At 42.4% G+C, this 22288-nt stretch overlaps 1 protein-coding gene across 2 annotated transcripts in view; it reads right to left on the bottom strand.

Moving 5' to 3' along the window:
• The window catches only part of KIAA0319L (KIAA0319 like), a 146584-nt gene that overhangs the window by 91674 nt on the left and 32622 nt on the right, over positions 1-22288 (bottom strand). For both annotated transcript variants that reach the window (XM_073665963.1, XM_073665969.1), the window contains one exon: positions 14431-14948. In XM_073665963.1, the coding sequence (XP_073522064.1) occupies positions 14431-14948 (518 nt within the window). The remainder of the gene's footprint in view (positions 1-14430; positions 14949-22288) is intronic.

The following is a 22288-nucleotide window of genomic DNA, read 5'->3' as shown; positions in this document are numbered from 1 at the left end:
TTTGGTTTTGAGCACCTTGAGGGGTGCAGTTTTTAGAATGGTGTCACTTTTGGGTATTTTCTGTCATAAAGACCCCTCAAAGTGACTTCAAACATGATGTGGTCCCTAAAAAAAATGGCTTTGTAAATTTTGTTGGAAAAATGAGAACTCGCTGGTCAACTTTTAACCCTTATAGCTCCCTAATAAAAAAACGTTTTGGTTCCAAAATTGTGTTGATGTAAAGTAGACACGTGGGAAATGTTATTTATTAACTATTTTGTGTGACATATCTCTCTGATTTAAGGGCATAAAAATTCACATTGTGAAAATTTTCCAAATTTTCGCCAAATTTCCATTTTTTTCACAAATAAACGCAAGTGATATCGAACAAATTTTAGCACAATCATGAAGTACAATATGTCAAGAAAAAACAATCTCAGAATCAGGGGGATCCATTGAAGCATTCCAGAGTAATTACCTCATAAAGTGACAGTGGTCAGAATAGTAAAAATTGGCCCAGTCATTAACGTGCAAACCACCCTCGGGGGTAAAGGGGTTAAAAAGGTCCCTTAGTCTGTTTCAGTAGGCTCCACAATCATGGAGAAGACTGCTGACTTGACAGATGTCCAGAAGGCAGTCATTGACACACTGCACAAGGAGGGTAAGCCACAAAAGGTCATTGCTAAAGAAGCTGGCTGTTCACTGAGTGCTGTATCCAAGCATATTAATGGAAAGTTGAGTGGAAGGAAAAAGTGTGGTAGAAAAATGTGCACAAGCAACCGGGATAACCTCAGCCTTGAAAGGATTGTTAAGAAAAGGCCATTTAAAAATTTGGGGGAGTGGACAAATTCACAAGGAGTGGACTGCTGCTGGAGTCATTGCTTCAAGAGCCACCACACACAGACGTATCCAGGACATGGGCTACAAGTGTTGCATTCCTTGCCTCAAGCCACTCATGACCAATAGACAACACCAGAAGCGTCTTACCTGAGCAAAGGCGAAAAAGACCTGGACTGTTGCTCACTGGTCCAAGGTGTTGTTTTTCAGATGAAAGTAAATTTTACATTTCATTTGGAAATCAAGGTCCCAGAGTCTGGAGGAAGAGCGGAGAGGCCACAATCCAAGCTGCTTGAGGTCTAGTGTGAAGTTTCCACAATTAGTGATGGTTTGGGGAGCCATGTCATCTGCTGGTGTAGGTCCACAGTGTTTTATCAAGACCAAAGTCAGCACAGCCATCTACCAGTAAATTTTAGAGCACTTCATGCTTCCCTCTGCCAACAAGCTTTTTGGAGATGGAAATTTCATTCTCCAGCGGGACTTGGCACCTGTCCACACTGCCAAAAGTACCAATACCTGGTTTAAAAACAACAGTATCACTGTGCTTGATTGGCCAGCAAACTCGCCTGACCTTAACCCCATAGACAATCTATGGGGTATTGTCAAGAGGAAGATGAGAAACACCAGTATTCTAATTTACTGAGATAATGACTTGTGTTTTCATTGGCTGTAAGCCATAATCATTAACATTAACAGAAATAAACACTTGAAATAGATCACTATGTTTGTATGTTTGTAATGACTCTATATAATATATGAGTTTCACTTTTTGTATTGAAGAACTGAAATAAATTAACTTTTTGATGATATTCTAATTTTGTGAGAATGGTAGGGAATTTTAATATAAAGAAAATTACAAAACTGGTTGGGGTTAAAGATAGATAATTATAAAAAAGGGCATTATAGGTATCAGACAAATTCTTTAACAAGCGTTTTCTTAAGATTTCCAACCAACTTTATTCAATTTATGGAGATAAAAAGGTAGCTGCTACGGTTTATAAATCACTCAATAATCAGAACATGTAGTGAATTAAAAATGGAAAAAAAAAATAGCAGCATGCACTACTTTTTTTTTAGGGCCAGACTCGACCCTAAAATAATAAAGTCAATGGGAACATTAAAAAAAAATTCAATGCCATACGGACATTAATTATTGCGTGTTTTTTTACAGATCCACTGCAATTAGTAAAATTAGAAATTTTATTTGGCCTTTTATTACTTTCTAGATGTTAAAATTGATTGATTGAGAGCTCCTTTGACCGCATGTTGTGGGTTCACATAAACAGCTTCCAAATGTGCCACACCTGGAACCAGCTCCAGACTTTTTACCTGCTTAACTGATGATGGATTAATGAGGGAATTGTCTATACAGCCCATTATAGAGATTTTGTGGTACATGTCCACTTACTTTTGGTCCCTTTAAAAAGAGGAAGTTTCATATTAAAGAGTTGTAATTCATAAACCTTTACTCCAATTAGGATGTGAATACCCTCAAAGTAAGGGTATGCTCACACAAGCATATAATAAAAAGTCAGTCCCATTCTCATCCATAAAAGTGGTACAATTTCTTTGTCACTTGTTTTCCATGAGCTGTCTGTATGGAATCAAGTTTTTTTTTACTCATCAGCTATTAATCTTTTACAGGACCATTTACAGTTTCCCATGACACAGAATAGTAATGTATCAGTATAAATCGAAAGCCATAATGATGGTCCGTGTAATGCACACGCCCGGACTGACTCGCGTGTGCATGTATATGTAGTGATTCCACTGGACCGTCCCGGAGGGTGAATGCCTAGAGGGGCGTAACTAAGTATCCACTCGATCCGACCAAGGTCGCACGACGGCATACGACGCCAGTGCACCAAGGAGGAACCGAGCAGAGGGACCAGGGGCTATTCCAGGTCAGACCCCGGACACGGCTGTTGACCCACACCGGGGAATACAGGAACAGGCAGGTTAGGCTGGCATACAGACGGGTGGCTGCTGGCAAGCACGACTGGTATGCAAACAGGGAGGTACTGACAGGTACGGCCGGTATGCAGACAGGTGGATGCTGGTAAGCACAACTGGTATGCAGGCAGGGAGGTACTGGCAGGTACGACAGGTTGGAGCACAGAGTGGATAGGTCCCAGTACAGACTGGGACTCAGGAACAGAACCGCAGAAGCGGTGGACAAACACAGCAGAGTGAGGCCGCCCGGAGCGGCGAGCAAGAGCAGAGCAAGGCGAGACCGCCTGGAGCGGTGAGCGAGAGTAGAGCAGGACGAGGCAGCCTGGAGTGGAGAGCAAGAGTCAGAGCAGAGCGAGACTGCCAGAGCAGCGAGCAAAGGGTCAGAGCAGAGCGAGACTGCCGGAGCAGCGAGCAAAGGGTCAGAGCAGAGCGAGACTGCCGGAGCAGCGAGCAAAGGGTCAGAGCAGAGCGAGACTGCCGGAGCAGCGAGCAAAGGGTCAGAGCAGAGCGAGACTGCCGGAGCAGCGAGCAAAGGGTTAGAGCAGAGCGAGACTGCCGGAGCTGCGAGCAAAGGGTCAGAGCAGAGCGAGACTGCGGGAGCAGTGAGCAAAGGGTCAGAGCAGAGCGAGACTGCTGGAGCAGTGAGCAAGGCAGAGCAGGCAAGAACCGCCGGAGCCTTGAGCAAGGCAGAGCAGGCAAGAACCGCCAGAGCGGTGAACAAGGCAGAGCAGGCAGAAACCGTCGGAGCGGCGAGCAAGGCAGGGCAGAGGGGACAGGGCTCTGTTCACACGGAACAGACAGGAAGGAAAAGGCAGAACCAGATACCCACAGGGTACTTGCAGTGAAGTAGCGAGTGGACCACAAACTCACAAACGGAAGTACACAGTGACAGCGAGCAGGAGTTAGGTACGAGTTCAGACTCTGCAGAAAAAGGGAAGATATGGGCGTAGAGAGAGACGGGAAACAGGCTGGAAGATAGTTAGGGCAGGAACAGACACTGGGAAAAGACACAGACAACAAATCTAGGTATGCGGCCCCTAGAGGGCAGAAGGAACAGGCTAAGAGCGTGTTCACACGGGCCTGGAAATCCAGCCTCCAGGAAAGGCGGAAAGACAGCTGGCTAGAGTACACAGACAGGACACAGTTCAGACACGGGAACTGATACCGCAAGGCAGGAAACATAGACAGGACCTAGCACATCAGTGACAAGAAGCCAACTCAAAGAACAAGATGCTCAGGCAAGGATTCCAGGGAGGAGCTGGTTTAAATACCAGGTGACAGACAGCAATAGGCTGAGGAAGCATCAGGGGTGTGTCTGCAGCAGCTACAAGAAAGAGGAAGTTCAGCGGGCGTCGCCCTAAGCAGACAGAGCAGAGCAAAGCAGACCATATGGAAAGAAGCCAAAGTGATAGTCTGGACTGGAATTCAAGTGCGCGCTCTTGCACAGTGAGAGATGGACCACTATGCAAGGAAGCCGCCAGGTATGTTACAGTCCGTATGGCATGCAATTTTTCCTCACACTCATCCAATTTTTTTCCCATGCCAAATAAAGCTGAGCATAAATACGCAGATGTGCACTGCCTCATTGTATAACACTGGTCCAAGTGAAATCCAATTTTTTCTCGCAATGCACTCCACTGATTTATATTCTAGTGTGAGCAAACCCAAAGGCTACGGTCACACTATCAGTATTTGGTCAGTATTTTACATCAGTATTTGTAAGCCAAAATCAGATGAGGAACAATCAGAGAAAAATACAGAAGTGGTAAAGTGCTTCTATTATACTTTATCACCCACTCCTAGTTTTGGCTTACAAATGATGTGAAATACTGACCAAGTACTGATAATGTGACCGTAGCCTAAAGCTGTCTGCACTTTAGGCCCATATTGATTATGTAACTGTATCTTGAATATATTTTGATAAACAGCTAAAATGTCAAAACTTTGGTCACTGTCCAAATACTTCTGGACCTAACTGTACATATGACTTAATGATCTGTTTATATTGCATTTTTAAAGAAGATTAGTGACCAAAACAATGTTTGATTTTTTTTTCTCGTTGTGGCATTTACCGATTGAGTTAATTCATTTTATATTTTCAAAGATCAGACTTTTCTGAACATGGCAATACCACATACAATTGTGCTCAAAAGTTTACGTACCCGGCAGAATTTTTCCTTTCTTGGCCTTGTTTCAGAGAATAGGAATGATAACAAAAAACTTTTCTCCACTCATGGTTATTGGTTGTGGTTGACTGAAGCCATTTATTGTCAAACTACTGTGTTTTCTCTTTTTAAATCTTAATGACAACCAAAAACATCGAAATGACCCTGATCAAAAGTTCACATACCCCACTTAATACCGAGTATTGCCCCCTCTAACATCAATGACAGTTTGAAGTCTTTTGTGGTAGTTGTGGATGAGGTTCTTCAATTTCTCAGATGGTAAAGCTGCCCATTCTTCTTGGCAAAAAGCCTCCAGTTCTTGTAAATTACTGGGTTGTCTAGCATGAACTGCACGCTTGAGATCTTCCCAGAGTGGCTCAATGATATTGAGGTCAGGAGACTGAGATGGCCACTCCAGAACCTTCACTTTGTTCTGCTGTAGCCAATGACAGGTCGACTTGGTATTGTGTTTTGGATCGTTGTCATGTTGGAACATCCAAGTACGTCCCATGTGCAGCTTCCGGGCTGATGAGTGCAAATTTGCCTCCAGTATTTGCTGATAATGTGCTGCATTCATCTTTCCTTCAACTTTTACCAAGTTTCCTGTGCCTTTGTAGCTCACGCATCCCCAAGACATCAGCGATCCACCTCCGTGCTTTAGTGTAGGAATGGCGTTCCTTTCATCATAGGCCTTGTTGACCTCTCTCCAAATGTAACGTTTATGGTTGTGGCCAAAAAGTTCAATTTTGGTCTCAGCACTCCAAATTACCTTGTTCCAGAAGTTTTGAGGCTTGTCTCTGTGCTGTTTAGAGTATTGTAGGCGAGATACTTTGTGGCAATTGCGCAGTAATGGCTTTCTTTTGGCGACTCAACCATGCAGCCCATTTTTCTTCAAGTGCCTCCTTATCGTGCACCTTGAAACAGCCACACTACTAGTTTACAGAGAATTCTGAATTTCAGCTGATGTTATTTGTGGGTTTTTCTTTGCATCCAAAACAATTTTCCTGGCAGTTGTAGCAGAAATTTTTGTTGGTCTACCTGACCTTCGTTTGGTTTTTATAGAGCCCCTGATTTTCCATTTGTTAATCACAGTTTGAACGCTGCTGATTGGCATTATCAAATCCTAGGATATTTTTTTGTATCCCTTTCCTGTGTTACACAGTTCAACTACCTTTTCCCATAGATCTGTTAACAATTCTTTTGCTTTCCCCATGACTCACAATCCAGAAACGTCAGTGGCTGGATGAAAGATGCAAGAGTCTGTCTGGATCCCAGAAACTCACTCAGCTTTTATGCACACACACTGATTACAAGCAAACAGGTCACAGGTGAGGATGTTACCTTTAGTAGCCATTCAAACCCATTTGTGTTAAATTCTGTGCATGTTATCAGGCCAAAATCAGCAGGGTATGTGAACTTTTGATCAGGGTCATTTGGATGTTTTTGGCTGTCATTAAGATTTAAGAACAGAAAACACATTAGTTTGACAATAAATGGCTTCACCCAACCAATAACCATGAATGGAGAAAAAGTTTTTTTTGTCATCATTCATATTCTCTGAAACAAGGCCAAGAAAGGAAAAATTCTGCTGGGGTATGTAAACGTTTGAGCACAACTGTATGTGTATTTTTTTTAATTCCTTTATTTTCATTTGGGGAATAGGGGGTTGATTTAAACTTTCATATAATTTTTTTTATATATATACATATATATATAGATATATATATATATATATATATATATATATATATATATATATATATATATATATACACAGTACAGAGCAAAAGTTTGGACACACCTCATTTAAAGATTTTTCTGTATTTTCATGACTTTGAAAATTGTACATTCACACTGAAGGCATCAAAACTATGAATTAACACATGTGGAATTATATACTTTACAAAAAAGTGTGAAACAACTGAAAATAGGTCTTATATTCTAGGTTCTTCAAAGTAGCAACCTTTTGCTTTGATGACTGCTTTGCACACTCTTGGCATTCTCTTTATGAGCTTCAAGAGGTAGTCACCGGAAATGGTCTTCCAACAATTTTGAAGGAGTTCCCAGAGATGCTTAGCACTTGTTGGCCCTTTTGCCTTCACTCTGCGGTCCAGCTCACCCCAAACCATCTCGATTGGGTTCAGGTCTGGTGACTGTGGAGGCCAGGTCATTTGGCGTAGCACCCCATCACTCTCCTTCTTGGCCAAATAGCCCTTACACAGCCTGGAGGTGTGTTTGGGGTCATTGTCCTGTTGAAAAATAAATGATGGTCCAACTAAACGCAAACCGGATGGAATAGCATGCCGCTGCAAGATGTGGTAGCCATGCTAGTTCAGTATGCCTTCAATTTTGAATAAATCCCCAACAGTGTCACCAGCAAAGCACCCCCACACCATCACACCTCCTCCTCCATGCGTCACAGTGGGAACCAGGCATGTACAGTCTATCCATTCACCTTTTCTGTGTCGCACAAAGACATGGTGGTTGGAACCAAAGATCTCAAATTTGGACTCATCAGACCAAAGCACAGATTTCCACTGGTCTAATGTCCATTCCTTGTGTTCTTTAGCCCAAACAAGTCTCTTCTGCTTGTTGCCAGTCCTTAGCAGTGGTTTCCTAGCAGCTATTTTACCATGAAGGCCTGCTGCACAAAGTCTCCTCTTAACAGTTGTTGTAGAGATGTGTCTGCTGCTAGAACTCTGTGTGGCATTGACCTGGTCTCTAATCTGAGCTGGTCTTAACCTGCGATTTCTGAGGCTGGTGACTCGGATAAACCTATCCTCAGAAGCAGAGGTGACTCTTGGTCTTCCTTTCCTGGGGCGGTCCTCATGTGAGGCAGTTTCTTTGTAGCACTTGATGGTTTTTGCAACTGCACTTGGGGACACTTTCAAAGTTTGCCCAATTTTTCGGACTTACTGACCTTCATTTCTTAAAGTAATGATGGCCACTCGTTTTTCTTTACTTAGCTGCTTTTTTCTTGCCATAATACAAATTCTAACAGTCTATTCAGTAGGACTATCAGCTGTGTATCCACCTCACTTCTGCACAACACAACTGATGGTCCCAACCCCATTTATAAGGCAAGAAATCCCACTTATTAAACCTGACAGGGCACACCTGTGAAGCGAAAACCATTTCCAGTGACTACCTTTTGAAGCTCATCAAGAGGATGCCAAGAGTGCGCAAAGCAGTCATCAAAGCAAAAGGTGGCTACTTTGAAGAACCTAGAATGTAAGACATATTTTCAGTTGTTTCACACTTTTTTATGTCTTACACTCTAGGTTCTTCAAAGTAGCCACCTTTTGCTTTGATGACTGCTTTGCACACTCTTGGCATCCTCTTGATGAGCTTCAAGAGGTAGTCACTGGAAATGGTTTTCGCTTCACAGGTGCTACAAAGAAACTGCCTCACATGAGGACCGCCCCAGGAAAGGAAGACCAAGAGTCACCTCTGCTTCTGAGGATAAGTTTATCCGAGTCACCGGCCTCAGAAATCGCAGGTTAAGACCAGCTCAGATTAGAGACCAGGTCAATGCCATACAGAGTTCTAGCAGCAGACACATCTCTACAACAACTGTTAAGAGGAGACTTTGTGCAGCAGGCCTTCATGGTAAAATAGCTGCTAGGAAACCACTGCTAAGGACTGGCAACAAGCAGAAGAGACTTGTTTGGGCTAAAGAACACAAGGAATGGACATTAGACCAGTGGAAATCTGTGCTTTGGTCTGATGAGTCCAAATTTGAGATCTTTGGTTCCAACCACCATGTCTTTGTGCGATGCAGAAAAGGTGAACGGATAGACTCTACATGCCTGGTTCCCACTGTGAAGTATGGAGGAGGAGGTGTGATGGTGTGGGGGTGCTTTGCTGGTGACACTGTTGGGGATTTATTCAAAATTGAAGGCATACTGAACCAGCATGGCTACCACAGCATCTTGCAGCGGCATGCTACTCCATCCGGTTTGCGTTTAGTTGGACCATCATTTATTTTTCAACAGGACAATGACCCCAAACACACCTCCAGGCTGTGTAAGGGCTATTTGGCCAAGAAGGAGAGTGATGGGGTGCTACGCCAGATGATCTGGCCTCCACAGTCACCAGACCTGAACCCAATCGAGATGGTTTGGGGTGAGCTGGACCGCAGAGTGAAGGCAAAAGGGCCAACAAGTGCTAAGCATCTCTGGGAACTCCTTCAAAATTGTTGGAAGACCATTTCCGGTGACTACCTCTTGAAGCTCATCAAGAGAATGCCAAGAGTGTGCAAAGCAGTCATCAAAGCAAAAGGTGGCTACTTTGAAGAACCTAGAATATAAGACATATTTTCTGTTGTTTCACACTTTTTTGTTAAGTATATAATTCCACATGTGTTAATTCATAGTTTTGATGCATTCAGTGTGAATGTACAATTTTCATAGTCATGAAAATACAGAAAAATCTTTAAATGAGAAGTTGTGTCCAAACTTTTGGTCTGTACTGTATATATTTGTAGAATTTCTATTTTATTTATTTCCCTCAGGGGACTTGAACCTGCGATCGTCTGATCGCTTATACTATATACTGCAATACCACTTTACTGCAGAACATAGTGTAAATCTTGGTTTTCTTTGAAGCTTAGCATATATAAGAGCTTCAAATAATCACCAAGATGGTGGAGACGGAGGGCTGTATCAGGCCCCCTGCTGCCATAGTAAACCATTAGGGCCCCGTAATCAATGCCCTGTGCCGATGGGAGCAGATGAGCATCATTGTTATAAAAGCCGCTGTCAGAGACTCGGAGCGGTGTTTAAACAGTAAACAGCAGTGGACGGCGCTCAGATCCTGCCACGGCTGTTAGAGACAGATGATGGCAGGTTAATGTAGTTGATATCTGTTGTGTGTCTCCACAACCGATCACAGATGAAATCATGTACATTGAGAGGTTAAAAGTAGTCACTGTGCGGTTTGGTATGATGGTGTGTACCACACTGAACATGGACCAAAGAAAGCTAAGGAAGAAGTAGTCTCAGGAGACTGGAAGAAAGATTATAAAAAAAAATGTTAAACCATCCATAGTGTGTTTGAACATTAGGAGTGGGCCAACATACCTGTGGACAGGTGCAGAAGTCTCATGGAGAGTTATAGAAATCATTTTTTGCAGCGATTGTCTCAAAAGATTGTGCAACAAAATATTAAAGTACCACTCCAGCGGGCTTTTTCAGTGCTGGAGTGGCATTTCCAATCTAAGATCCCTTACCAGAACGGTCACAAGCTCTCAATGCAAGTCTATGAAAGCCAGGACAAGGCTTGCATTGAAAAGTTGCACAGCAAACACTGGAGCGGCAGGTCACAACCTGCTGAAGGCCGGCCGGAGCGGCGGCAAGAGAAGGTGAAGAAGGCGGCAGATAAGACAAGACGCAGCGACCTTAGATTAGAAGCACCACTCCAGCGTTGCAGTAAAAAAAAACCTTAAGTGGTGCCTTAAGTTAAGGGACCTATCATTAGTCATTTTTAATTGTGGTTCAACAGAAACATGAAAAAAAACAACAACCAAGCAATGTCTGATTTTCATTAGTTGATATTCAGTAAATTTAAATTAAGAATTACTTTTGTCATTTTCAAGTTATTTCAGTGACCAATGAGGGCTTTTCTTACTTTTACAAAAGAGTAGCAACAATTTTGACCATGTGTGTAAGTCAATATGGCTGAATTGGTTGAAAAGATGATTTATAATTTTGTAATCCACCGTTCTCATGTATCCCTAACATATACAGCAGACCATCTGTAATCGGGACCCACAGTGTTCCGCCAGATCCACAGCTTGCAGAGGATAGGGACACACAAGAATACTTCAGCAAGTGGAAAACATGTTTACTGCCAACCCCCATGCACCACTTCCACAATATCAGGTTAAAAATAAATTCTGACCCAATACTCCAGCAATACAGAATGGTGGGCATATTCTTCTCTTGGCTGCTGGACAAAGTGCTGGTTATAAGCTACGTGTTATTAGCTATCAGCTTTCATTAACATTTAACTACAGCGGCTTCCTGCACCCCGCACCAAGGCTGCAGTCACACATTCATGATAGCCACGTCCTGCCCGATTATTTTATCAAACAGCACAAGTACCTATCGAGTAGAACAGACGTACTCAGACGTGCGCTAAAATCACGGATCCGAGAATGAGATCCATGTAACAGAGCACATCCTCTTCTGATCTAATTTTGAGGATCAGAATAGGACATACTCAATGGGTCCATATGCTGACTGATAAAAAATAAAAATAAAAATCAAGCAGCACACAGACATGTGAATACAGACTAAACTTCAGATGCAAAAATCTATGGTTAAAGGGAACCTGTCACCATCAAAATGCCGTCCAATCTGCAGGGACTGTTATAGAGCAAGAGAAGAGGAGATGATTGATATATAGTTTTGTAAGAAAACATTCAGTATAACTCATGTGTTAATCATTTACTCTTCTGCTCTTTCTGGGATCTTCAGTCCAGTGGGCGGTCCTATCAGTGATTGACAGCTATCTCTATATGCAGAATTATACAATGAAGGCTGCCAATCACTGATAGGACCGCCTACCGGACCAAAAATCTCAGAAAGTGCAGAGATTTCGGCCTCATTCAGATGGCCCATTGTTGCGTATGAACGCTATACTTGTTTTTCACAGATAGCACTCATACTCATGATATTCTATGGGAACATTCACACGTCCGATTTTTCCCTCGGACCAAGTGGTCCACCACAAATATTGGAGAAATGACCAATTTTGATCTGAGGGTCAGACTAAAATCGGCAGTGCAAATCAATGGGCCCATGAAAAAAAATCGGACCACACTGGATGATATCAGAGTGTGGCCCAATTTTCACGGACTCTCAGAATGGAGAACATGAACAAATTGCTTTTTTTTTTTAATTTGAACACATTTCATGTTTTTTTCAATTTCTCCTCGTACGAGAAAATCGAATGACACTCGTACCACACTCTGATCAAACTGAAAATCAACGTCTGATCAGAATAATCAGAGCGATTTTCTTGTACGCAAACAAATTGGACGTCTGAATGAGGCCTAAAATGAATTCTAAGAAGACTTTTCTCACAAAACTACCTATCAATCTGCTCAGCTCCCCTGCCCTATAACATGGGGCCGGCATATTAGACTGCATTTTCCTGGTGACCTTTTATAAATGGGGATCTGATGTAGGGGACACAGCTTCATTGGGCAAATCAGAGGTCGAACTTAACCCCTTATTAAAAATTTTTAGACAGTCCTAAGGATGGGCCGTCAATGCCATAATGCTGAAGAACTCCTTCAGTGCTTTAGAAGATGCCGTACCTGTCTCATGACAGGTGCATATGAGTAAGTGTAAAAAAAATCTAGTTCATAGGTTGTATATAACAAAAGTAATTCACTGCAGTTCTCAAAATATTGTGAGGATTTGTAATGAATATGAAACCACAAGACAATTCATGGAAATATATCCTTGGATTAAGCAAATACTTTATAATTTAATTAATCTTTATCTCCAAATCAGTAATGGCTTTGTGTTGCCAAGAATAGTGCAACTTGTTAACCATTTGGTGATGCGCAGCACGGACACATTCACTCACCTGTTTACGTTTCTTTGATCGCAACCCCCCATAAAAAAACAAATAAAAAAACAACAGACCTCTCTTTCTGCCATGTAGCACCTGTTTGCACGCTTTTATTTCTCATCATGCTTCGCACCCACTGCCTTCAAGGGGTTTCCTGGGACTTTAAGTTAGGACAGGCCATAAATGAGCAGTGTTGGGATCTGATCTCTGAGACCCCTGCCAATATGGAAAATTCAGAGGCTGCAGAACTTGTTTTTCTCATTTGTTTTTTTAAAACTAAAAAGGAGGTAAACTGAACTTTTTTTAATTAATCTTTAGCAATGGATCAGCTAAAAATGAATGGAAAAAAGATGACTCCATCATGGTCTTATATATATATATATATATATATATATATATATATATATATATATATATATATATATATATATATATATATATATATATATATATATATATATAACGGAATGCCATACACTAGCGGTCGATGAAACACTGATTTAGCTGCCAGCTATTCCATCTGATCCTCCCATGGACATGCTCACAGAACATCAGACACCTCTCACAGTGGATTATCTCCTGTGAGAACTAGAGATCAGGCATGTTGAAACAAATATGCTCGATCCTTCCTTTCCCTGACATCTGCCAAGATTACACTAAAGCATACACATTCAAGTATATTCCACTCCACAAAATTGGTGGGTCTAGCACAACATTATAATCTAATGTGTAAGGACACTGTAGACATTTTTCACACGCTATATAAAAATGTTGGCATCATTGAGCAGCACCCCACAAGACAGAATGGTTGAAGTGACCCTGCAACCCGGCACTGAAAAGTTACTAGACATTTTTCATGCATAGTCACCTAATGCCCTCCATTTGCCTCCCGCTGCCTCCTTAACTTAGATCAGAATTTTGTTCCTCCTACTTCCGAAATAGCCACCACAGTGGCATGGGGCAGCCATAAGTCTAAAACACTCCTCTCCTGCTTATTTTGTGCTGCAGGATCGGAAAAGAAGAGGAGGCATGGTTTAGACTTACCCCAATCCACAGAGGTGGTCATCTTGGATGCAGAAAGAAAGGAAGACCAAACTGCGCTGAGGAGCCAGCAGGAGGCAAAAGCAGGGCACCAGGTAGGGTGATTATATAGGACTAATGTAAAGACACTTTTCACTCCCAATATGGAGGGTTAGGATTGAAGGATCAAACCATTGTGCAATCATACGTGTTATATCTAGGTTTAAGAAATGTATTCAAATTTATAGGAGAGCATTGAGAAGATAGAAAATCTCCTTTAAAACGGGTATTCCCATCTCCAAGATCCTATCCCAATACGAAGTAGATGTAATACTAATAATATTATTAGCAAATACCACCAATTAGAAATGTAGTATAGTTTTTCTGATTTGCTATGTCTCTTTCCTTATGTGAAGGGCATTGCAGGACCTTAGGTATCCATGGTTATGACAACTAGCTAACTAACTGTCACTATATCAATGGTCGTAACAATGAATCTCTAAGGTCCTGCAATGACTTAACATGAGGGAAGAGACATAGCGAATCAGAAGAACTATACTACATTTCTAATTGGAGGTATTTGCTAATATTATTATTACATCTACCACATATCGGGATAGGATCTTGGAGATGGGAACACCCCCTTTTGTGATAAAAAATCTTAGAAATGTAAAATTGCTTGTTAAGATTTTGAAGATTCAATAGAAAAGTGTTACTACAAAGTCTAGGTGAAGCCATACAATAAAAGAGTCACTGCTTGTTTGGTGCTTAGTCCAAAAGGTTTCTGTAATCTGTAATTATATGAGGTGTAAACTATTGCTAGTAATTAGAACATGAAAATAGCACATTATCCCATTTTTTTCTAAATAATTTGCCATATGAATTCACTTACTTCCACTGTTTGTTTTGCTCCTAAGTTTTTCAAGTCATCTTGGTGTTTGCTCTTTGATAGCGTTTTTTGTCCTGTCAACCCATTTTCTGGAACTTGTGGTTCTTTTTCCTCTTTTCCATCACCCAATTGCCTTTTATGTCTGGCTGGTGCCCGAGTTTTCCACCATTCTCTGTGAAATCCTTTACCTCCTTCTTCTTTTATTGATAAAGTATCTGAAATGTGGCGATACAGTGAAGTCTGTGAGGAGCCTTCCCTAAATACTTGTACTAAGATAGAGTCTCTAGAGCTCGTCTTAGTTGCCATACAACTGTGCGGAGTCCTACAGTCAGCGAGGACACACGTGCCCTGTGACATCCAGAATACACTGCAGGAGTGGTTTTGACAGCAAGAATCATGGCAGGAGTAAACAGACTGGAGGCCATCAGCCACCGTCCAGGAGTGGGTATGATTCTTAGTCCTCAGGCCAAGCCCAAACAGAATTCTGCCTCGGTGACATAAAGAATCGATTTGGCTGGCATCTATGAAAAGAAAGACATGGGGGAAAATTAACACCAAATTGTTGATAATGACAGCCATTCAAGGAACCATACATAACATTGCGGATTTTGTCGCAGGAAATTCTACAACTGTTCCATTCATCTGAAACAACCCCATTCAAATTTCTGCAACAAAATCTGCAGTGTGTGAATTCACCCTAAATTTCATAGCATTAACACTATATGGACAAAAGGTTATAGCAGCTTTTAGGATATCCCAGTCTAAATCCACAGACCTTAATGTGATGATGGTTCTAAAGTTCCATCAATAACTGTTTCCTCCCTTTCCAGATTTTGGAGGGTTTCTGTGGGAATTTTTGCCTATTTGTCTAGACCAGTGTTTCCCAAACCACGTCCTCACAGCCCCCCACATGTCATGTTTTCAGGATTTCCTTAGTATTGCCCAGGTGATAGAATTATTATTAAGGCATCAGAAACAGCCACAGGTTCTCTCACCTGTGCAATACTAAGGAGATCCTGAAAACACGATGCGTTGGGGTCCGTGAGGACGGGGTTTGGGAATCACTGGCCTAGAAGATCATTTATGATATTAGATGACAGGGCCTGGCTCACAATCTACGTGCCAGTTCATCCCATAGGATTTCAATGGGTTGAGGTCAGGGCTCAATGGGCCAGACTAGCTCTTGCACACCAAACTCACCCAATCATGCCTTGTGAACAGAAAAGAGCATCCCCAAACTGTTCCCACAAAATTTGAAGCATACCATTGTCTAAATTGCTGACACATTAATATTACCCTATTCACTGGACTAAATGGGGCAGACCAACTCCTGAAAAACTGCCCCATAGTATTATCTCTCATCCACCAGACCTTAACCCCTTCATCCCCAGATGCAATTTTCCATTTTAGTTTTTTCCTCCCCTTCTTCCAAGAGCCATAACTTTTTTATTTTTTCAGCCATGTAGCCGTATGAGGGCTTGTTTTTTTTGCGGGACAAGATGGAATTTTGGAATGAATGGTGTCATTCAAATGTACAAGTGCGGTGAAATTGAAAAAGTGTGCAATTCCACAATTGTTTTTTTTATTTTCTTATTTAGCATGTTCAATATATGGTAAAACTCACAAGGTAATATGAAGCCCCAGGTCACTACGAGTACGCAGACACCAAATACGTATAGTTTTCTTTTATTTAAATGCTTAAATAAAATTCAGAAATTTATCCCAAAATTTTTTTCACAAAACCTTTTTTATTTTTTATCTTGTGATGCTCCACTTCTGGTGTGACTGGGGGCTGGTATTTTTAGGCTGGGAAGGGCCCAATAAACATGGACTTTCCCAGCCTGATAATATCAGCTCTCAGCTGTCTGCTTTCCCTTTGCTGGTTAGCAAAAATAGAGGGGACCCCCCGTCATTTTTTTCATTTATTATTTATTTATTTAATAGAAAGTTGTACAATAAGTTTCACATGCAAAGCACAAATATATCTGACAGATATCTATCTATAATATCTATCTATTAGCTTTGCACATCTTTAAAACATAAAAATCTGTAATTTCTTGAATGCATTTTATTCTGGTACGTGTCACACAGAACACCACACGGATAGTAAAAGCTGACCGTTCCACGCACACCTTTTTTTAAGAGGACGTATGAAGAGGCCTTATGCAGTGTTTCAACACGGAGTTATGCTGTTTCAACTTATAATTCAATGTAATTTTATACTCATGATTTATAGAGACTAAATAGTCATTGATAAAGACAGTCATGTCCTTGCACCTCCTAAATGTGGCAGTAAAACCAGCTATTTTATTATTTAAAGCCTCACTAAAAATATGTATGCACTTATGCATGGAAAGACCAGTAACAGTCTGCTGTGAAGGGTACACATGTATTATATACAAATTATACAAAGTCAGTTCACTGCTGTATGTAGATGAGGCTTCTCAGACACACGGCCTGTATGCGGCCCCTAAAGCAATTTTTTGTGGCTGGCACTGTACCTTTAAATGTGTTGTGTGCCATCTCGTGTGCGAAGCCACATCTGCTGAAATACGTCACGCAGCGCACCTGGCGCTGCCTGTACCCACTTGAGGGGATGCCCAGCGACAGGACTGTAAGGGAGACAAGCCGCATGGCAGTAGGTAAGCACTATAGAGGGCATTACACTGTATGTAGGGAGGCTATGAAGCCATTATATTATATATAGGGGGCTGTGAGGCCATTATATTGTGTATAGAGGAGCTGTGGAGACATCATTCTGTATGTAGTGGGCTGTGGAGCCATCATACTATATGTAAGAGAGCTATGGGGCCATCATACTGTCTAAAAAAGGACCTGTGGAGCCATTATACTATCTGTAATGGAGCTGTGGGTTCATCATACTGTATGTAGGAAGCTATTGGGGGCAAAATGCTGTATATAGTGGGCTGTGGAGCCCCTATCTGTGGGGCCATTATTCTGTATATAGGGAGGCTATGTGGCCATCATACTGTATACAGGGGCTATGGGACCATCATACTGCATATAGAAGACCTATGGGGCCATCATAGGGGGCTGTGGTTTTGAAGTACACTAGGCATCGTAATGAGACGCAATTTACTTGTATGGCACTGATGTAGTAGCTACACAATGAGGGCTTTGGCCAGGCGACCTCGGTCATGCAGTTTAGCCTCGGCCAAAATTTGCCCCAGATCTCATTTTAGTTTGAGACCCCTGATGTATATCAGTGTCGTGTCTATTACAGCATTCCTTGGATTCCTTTGTTTTACTATCTAAATAGTTTCACAGCCCTGCAACCATTCACTTTATAAGATATTGCTATTAGTATTTTATTGGTAACATCCACTGGATCTCTGTAGAAGGGCTGGCTGTAGGACACAGAACTCAGCAAAGAGCAATGGATAAATGGGCAGCCACATTATGGTTTCTGATTCATAAGGCGTAAAATGGTTTGAAATATTGCAACAATTTGTGCAATTTGGCCAATTTCTTTTTATTTTTACACTATTTGCAACTTTATGAAAGAGGGTGGTGCTTAGTTGGAGGGGGCATGGCTAACTATTCATTCATCATAATTTACACCCAGATGTAATGACAGTGGGTGGTGCTTAGTTGGAGGAGGCATGGCTAGCTACTCATTCATCATAATTTACACCCAGATGTAATGACAGTGGGTGGTGCTTAGTTGGAGGGGGCAGGGCTAGCTACTCATTCATCATAATTTACACCCAGATGTAATGACAGTGGGTGGTGCTTAGTTGGAGGGGGCAGGGCTAGCTACTCATTCATCATAATTTACACCCAGATGTAATGACAGTGGGTGGTGCTTAGTTGGAGGGGGCAGGGCTAGCTACTCATTCATCATAATTTACACCCAGATGTAATGACAGTGGGTGGTGCTTAGTTGGAGGGGGCAGGGCTAGCTACTCATTCATCATAATTTACACCCAGATGTTAAGACAGAGGGTGGTGCTTAGTTGGAGGGGAAATGGCTAGCTACTCATTCATCATAATTTGCACCCAGATATAATGACAGTGGGTGGTGCTTAGTTGGAGGAGGCATGGCTAACTACTCATTCATCATAATTTACACCCAGATGTAATGACAGTGGGTGGTGCTTAGTTGGAGGAGGCATGGCTAGCTACTCATTCATCATAATTTACACCCAGATGTAATGACAGTGGGTGGTGCTTAGTTGGAGGGGGCAGGGCTAGCTACTCATTCATCATAATTTACACCCAGATGTTAAGACAGAGGGTGGTGCTTAGTTGGAGGGGAAATGGCTAACTACTCATTCATCATAATTTACACCCAGATGTAATGACAGTGGGTGGTGCTTAGTTGGAGGAGGCATGGCTAACTATTCATTCATCATAATTTACACCCAGATGTAATGACAGTGGGTGGTGCTTAGTTGGAGGAGGCATGGCTAGCTACTCATTCATCATAATTTACACCCAGATGTAATGACAGAGGGTGGTGCTTAGTTGGAGGAGGCATGGCTAGCTACTCATTCATCATAATTTACACCCAGATATAATGACAGTGGGTGGTGCTTAGTTGGAGGAGGCATGGCTAACTACTCATTCATCATAATTTACACCCAGATGTAATGACAGAGGGTGGTGCTTAGTTGGAGGAGGCATGGCTAACTACTCATTCATCATAATTTACACCCAGATGTTATGACAGTGGGTGGTGCTTAGTTGGAGGGGGCATGGCTAACTACTCATTCATCATAATTTACACCCAGATGTTATGACAGTGGGTGGTGCTTAGTTGGAGGGGGCATGGCTAACTACTCATTCATCATAATTTACACCCAGATGTTATGACAGTGGGTGGTGCTTAGTTGGAGGGGGCAGGGCTAACTACTCATTCATCATAATTTACACCCAGATGTTATGATGGAGGGTGGTGCTTAGTTGGAGGGGGCAGGGCTAACTACTCATTCATCATAATTTACACCCAGATGTAATGACAGAGGGTGGTGCTTAGTTGGAGGGGGCATGGCTAACTACTCATTCATCATAATTTACACCCAGATGTTATGACGGAGGGTGGTGCTTAGTTGGAGGGGGCATGGCTAACTACTCATTCATCATAATTTACACCCAGATGTAATGACAGTGGGTGGTGCTTAGTTGGAGGGGGCATGGCTAACTACTCATTCATCATAATTTACACCCAGATGTAATGACAGTGGGTGGTGCTTAGTTGGAGGGGGCATGGCTAACTACTCATTCATCATAATTTACACCCAGATGTAATGACAGTGGGTGGTGCTTAGTTGGAGGGGGCATGGCTAACTACTCATTCATCATAATTTACACCCAGATGTAATGACAGTGGGTGGTGCTTAGTTGGATGGGGCAGGGCTAACTACTCATTCATCATAATTTACACCCAGATGTAATGACAGTGGGTGGTGCTTAGTTGGAGGGGGCATGGCTAACTACTCATTCATCATAATTTACACCCAGATGTTATGACGGAGGGTGGTGCTTAGTTGGAGGGGGCATGGCTAACTACTCATTCATCATAATTTACACCCAGATGTAATGACAGTGGGTGGTGCTTAGTTGGAGGGGGCATGGCTAACTACTCATTCATCATAATTTACACCCAGATGTAATGACAGTGGGTGGTGCTTAGTTGGAGGGGGCATGGCTAACTACTCATTCATCATAATTTACACCCAGATGTAATGACGGAGGGTGGTGCTTAGTTGGAGGAGGCATGGCTAACTACTCATTCATCATAATTTACACCCAGATGTTATGACAGTGGGTGGTGCTTAGTTGGAGGGGGCATGGCTAACTACTCATTCATCATAATTTACACCCAGATGTTATGACAGTGGGTGGTGCTTAGTTGGAGGGGGCATGGCTAACTACTCATTCATCATAATTTACACCCAGATGTTATGATGGAGGGTGGTGCTTAGTTGGAGGGGGCAGGGCTAACTACTCATTCATCATAATTTACACCCAGATGTAATGACAGTGGGTGGTGCTTAGTTGGAGGGGGCATGGCTAACTACTCATTCATCATAATTTACACCCAGATGTAATGACGGAGGGTGGTGCTTAGTTGGAGGAGGCATGGCTAACTACTCATTCATCATAATTTACACCCAGATGTAATGACAGAGGGTGGTGCTTAGTTGGAGGAGGCATGGCTAACTACTCATTCATCATAATTTACACCCAGATGTAATGACAGTGGGTGGTGCTTAGTTGGAGGGGGCAGGGCTAACTACTCATTCATCATAATTTACACCCAGATGTAATGACGGAGGGTGGTGCTTAGTTGGAGGAGGCATGGCTAACTACTCATTCATCATAATTTACACCCAGATGTAATGACAGAGGGTGGTGCTTAGTTGGAGGAGGCATGGCTAACTACTCATTCATCATAATTTACACCCAGATGTAATGACAGTGGGTGGTGCTTAGTTGGAGGGGGCAGGGCTAACTACTCATTCATCATAATTTACACCCAGATGTAATGACAGTAGGTGGTGCTTAGTTGGAGGAGGCATGGCTAGCTACTCATTCATCATAATTTACACCCAGATGTTAAGACAGAGGGTGGTGCTTAGTTGGAGGGGAAATGGCTAGCTACTCATTCATCATAATTTGCACCCAGATATAATGACAGTGGGTGGTGCTTAGTTGGAGGGGGCAGGGCTAGCTACTCATTCATCATAATTTACACCCAGATGTTAAGACAGAGGGTGGTGCTTAGTTGGAGGGGGCATGGCTAACTACTCATTCATCATAATTTACACCCAGATGTTATGACGGAGGGTGGTGCTTAGTTGGAGGAGGCATGGCTAACTACTCATTCATCATAATTTACACCCAGATGTAATGACAGAGGGTGGTGCTTAGTTGGAGGGGGCAGGGCTAACTACTCATTCATCATAATTTACACCCAGATGTAATGACAGAGGGTGGTGCTTAGTTGGAGGGGGCAGGGCTAACTACTCATTCATCATAATTTGCACCCAGATATAATGACAGTGGGTGGTGCTTAGTTGGAGGGGGCAGGGCTAACTACTCATTCATCATAATTTACACCCAGATGTAATGACAGTGGGTCGTGCTTAGTTGGAGGGGGCATGGCTAACTACTCATTCATCATAATTTACACCCAGATGTTATGACAGTGGGTGGTGCTTAGTTGGAGGGGGCATGGCTAACTACTCATTCATCATAATTTACACCCAGATGTTATGACAGTGGGTGGTGCTTAGTTGGAGGGGGCATGGCTAACTACTCATTCATCATAATTTACACCCAGATGTTATGATGGAGGGTGGTGCTTAGTTGGAGGGGGCAGGGCTAACTACTCATTCATCATAATTTACACCCAGATGTAATGACAGTGGGTGGTGCTTAGTTGGAGGGGGCATGGCTAACTACTCATTCATCATAATTTACACCCAGATGTAATGACAGAGGATGGTGCTTAGTTGGAGGAGGCATGGCTAACTACTCATTCATCATAATTTACACCCAGATGTAATGACAGAGGGTGGTGCTTAGTTGGAGGAGGCATGGCTAACTACTCATTCATCATAATTTACACCCAGATGTAATGACAGTGGGTGGTGCTTAGTTGGAGGAGGCATGGCTAGCTACTCATTCATCATAATTTACACCCAGATGTAATGACAGTGGGTGGTGCTTAGTTGGAGGGGGCAGGGCTAGCTACTCATTCATCATAATTTACACCCAGATGTTAAGACAGAGGGTGGTGCTTAGTTGGAGGGGAAATGGCTAGCTACTCATTCATCATAATTTGCACCCAGATATAATGACAGTGGGTGGTGCTTAGTTGGAGGAGGCATGG

The sequence above is a fragment of the Phyllobates terribilis genome, unplaced genomic scaffold (genome assembly GCF_046119375.1).
Source record: "Phyllobates terribilis strain yellow unplaced genomic scaffold, ASM4611937v1 Scaffold_2__4_contigs__length_985480577, whole genome shotgun sequence".
In the NCBI taxonomy this organism is placed as follows: domain Eukaryota; kingdom Metazoa; phylum Chordata; class Amphibia; order Anura; family Dendrobatidae; genus Phyllobates; species Phyllobates terribilis.
Note: the sequence above shows the minus strand (reverse complement) of the source record. Positions and strands in the feature narration are given on the sequence as shown.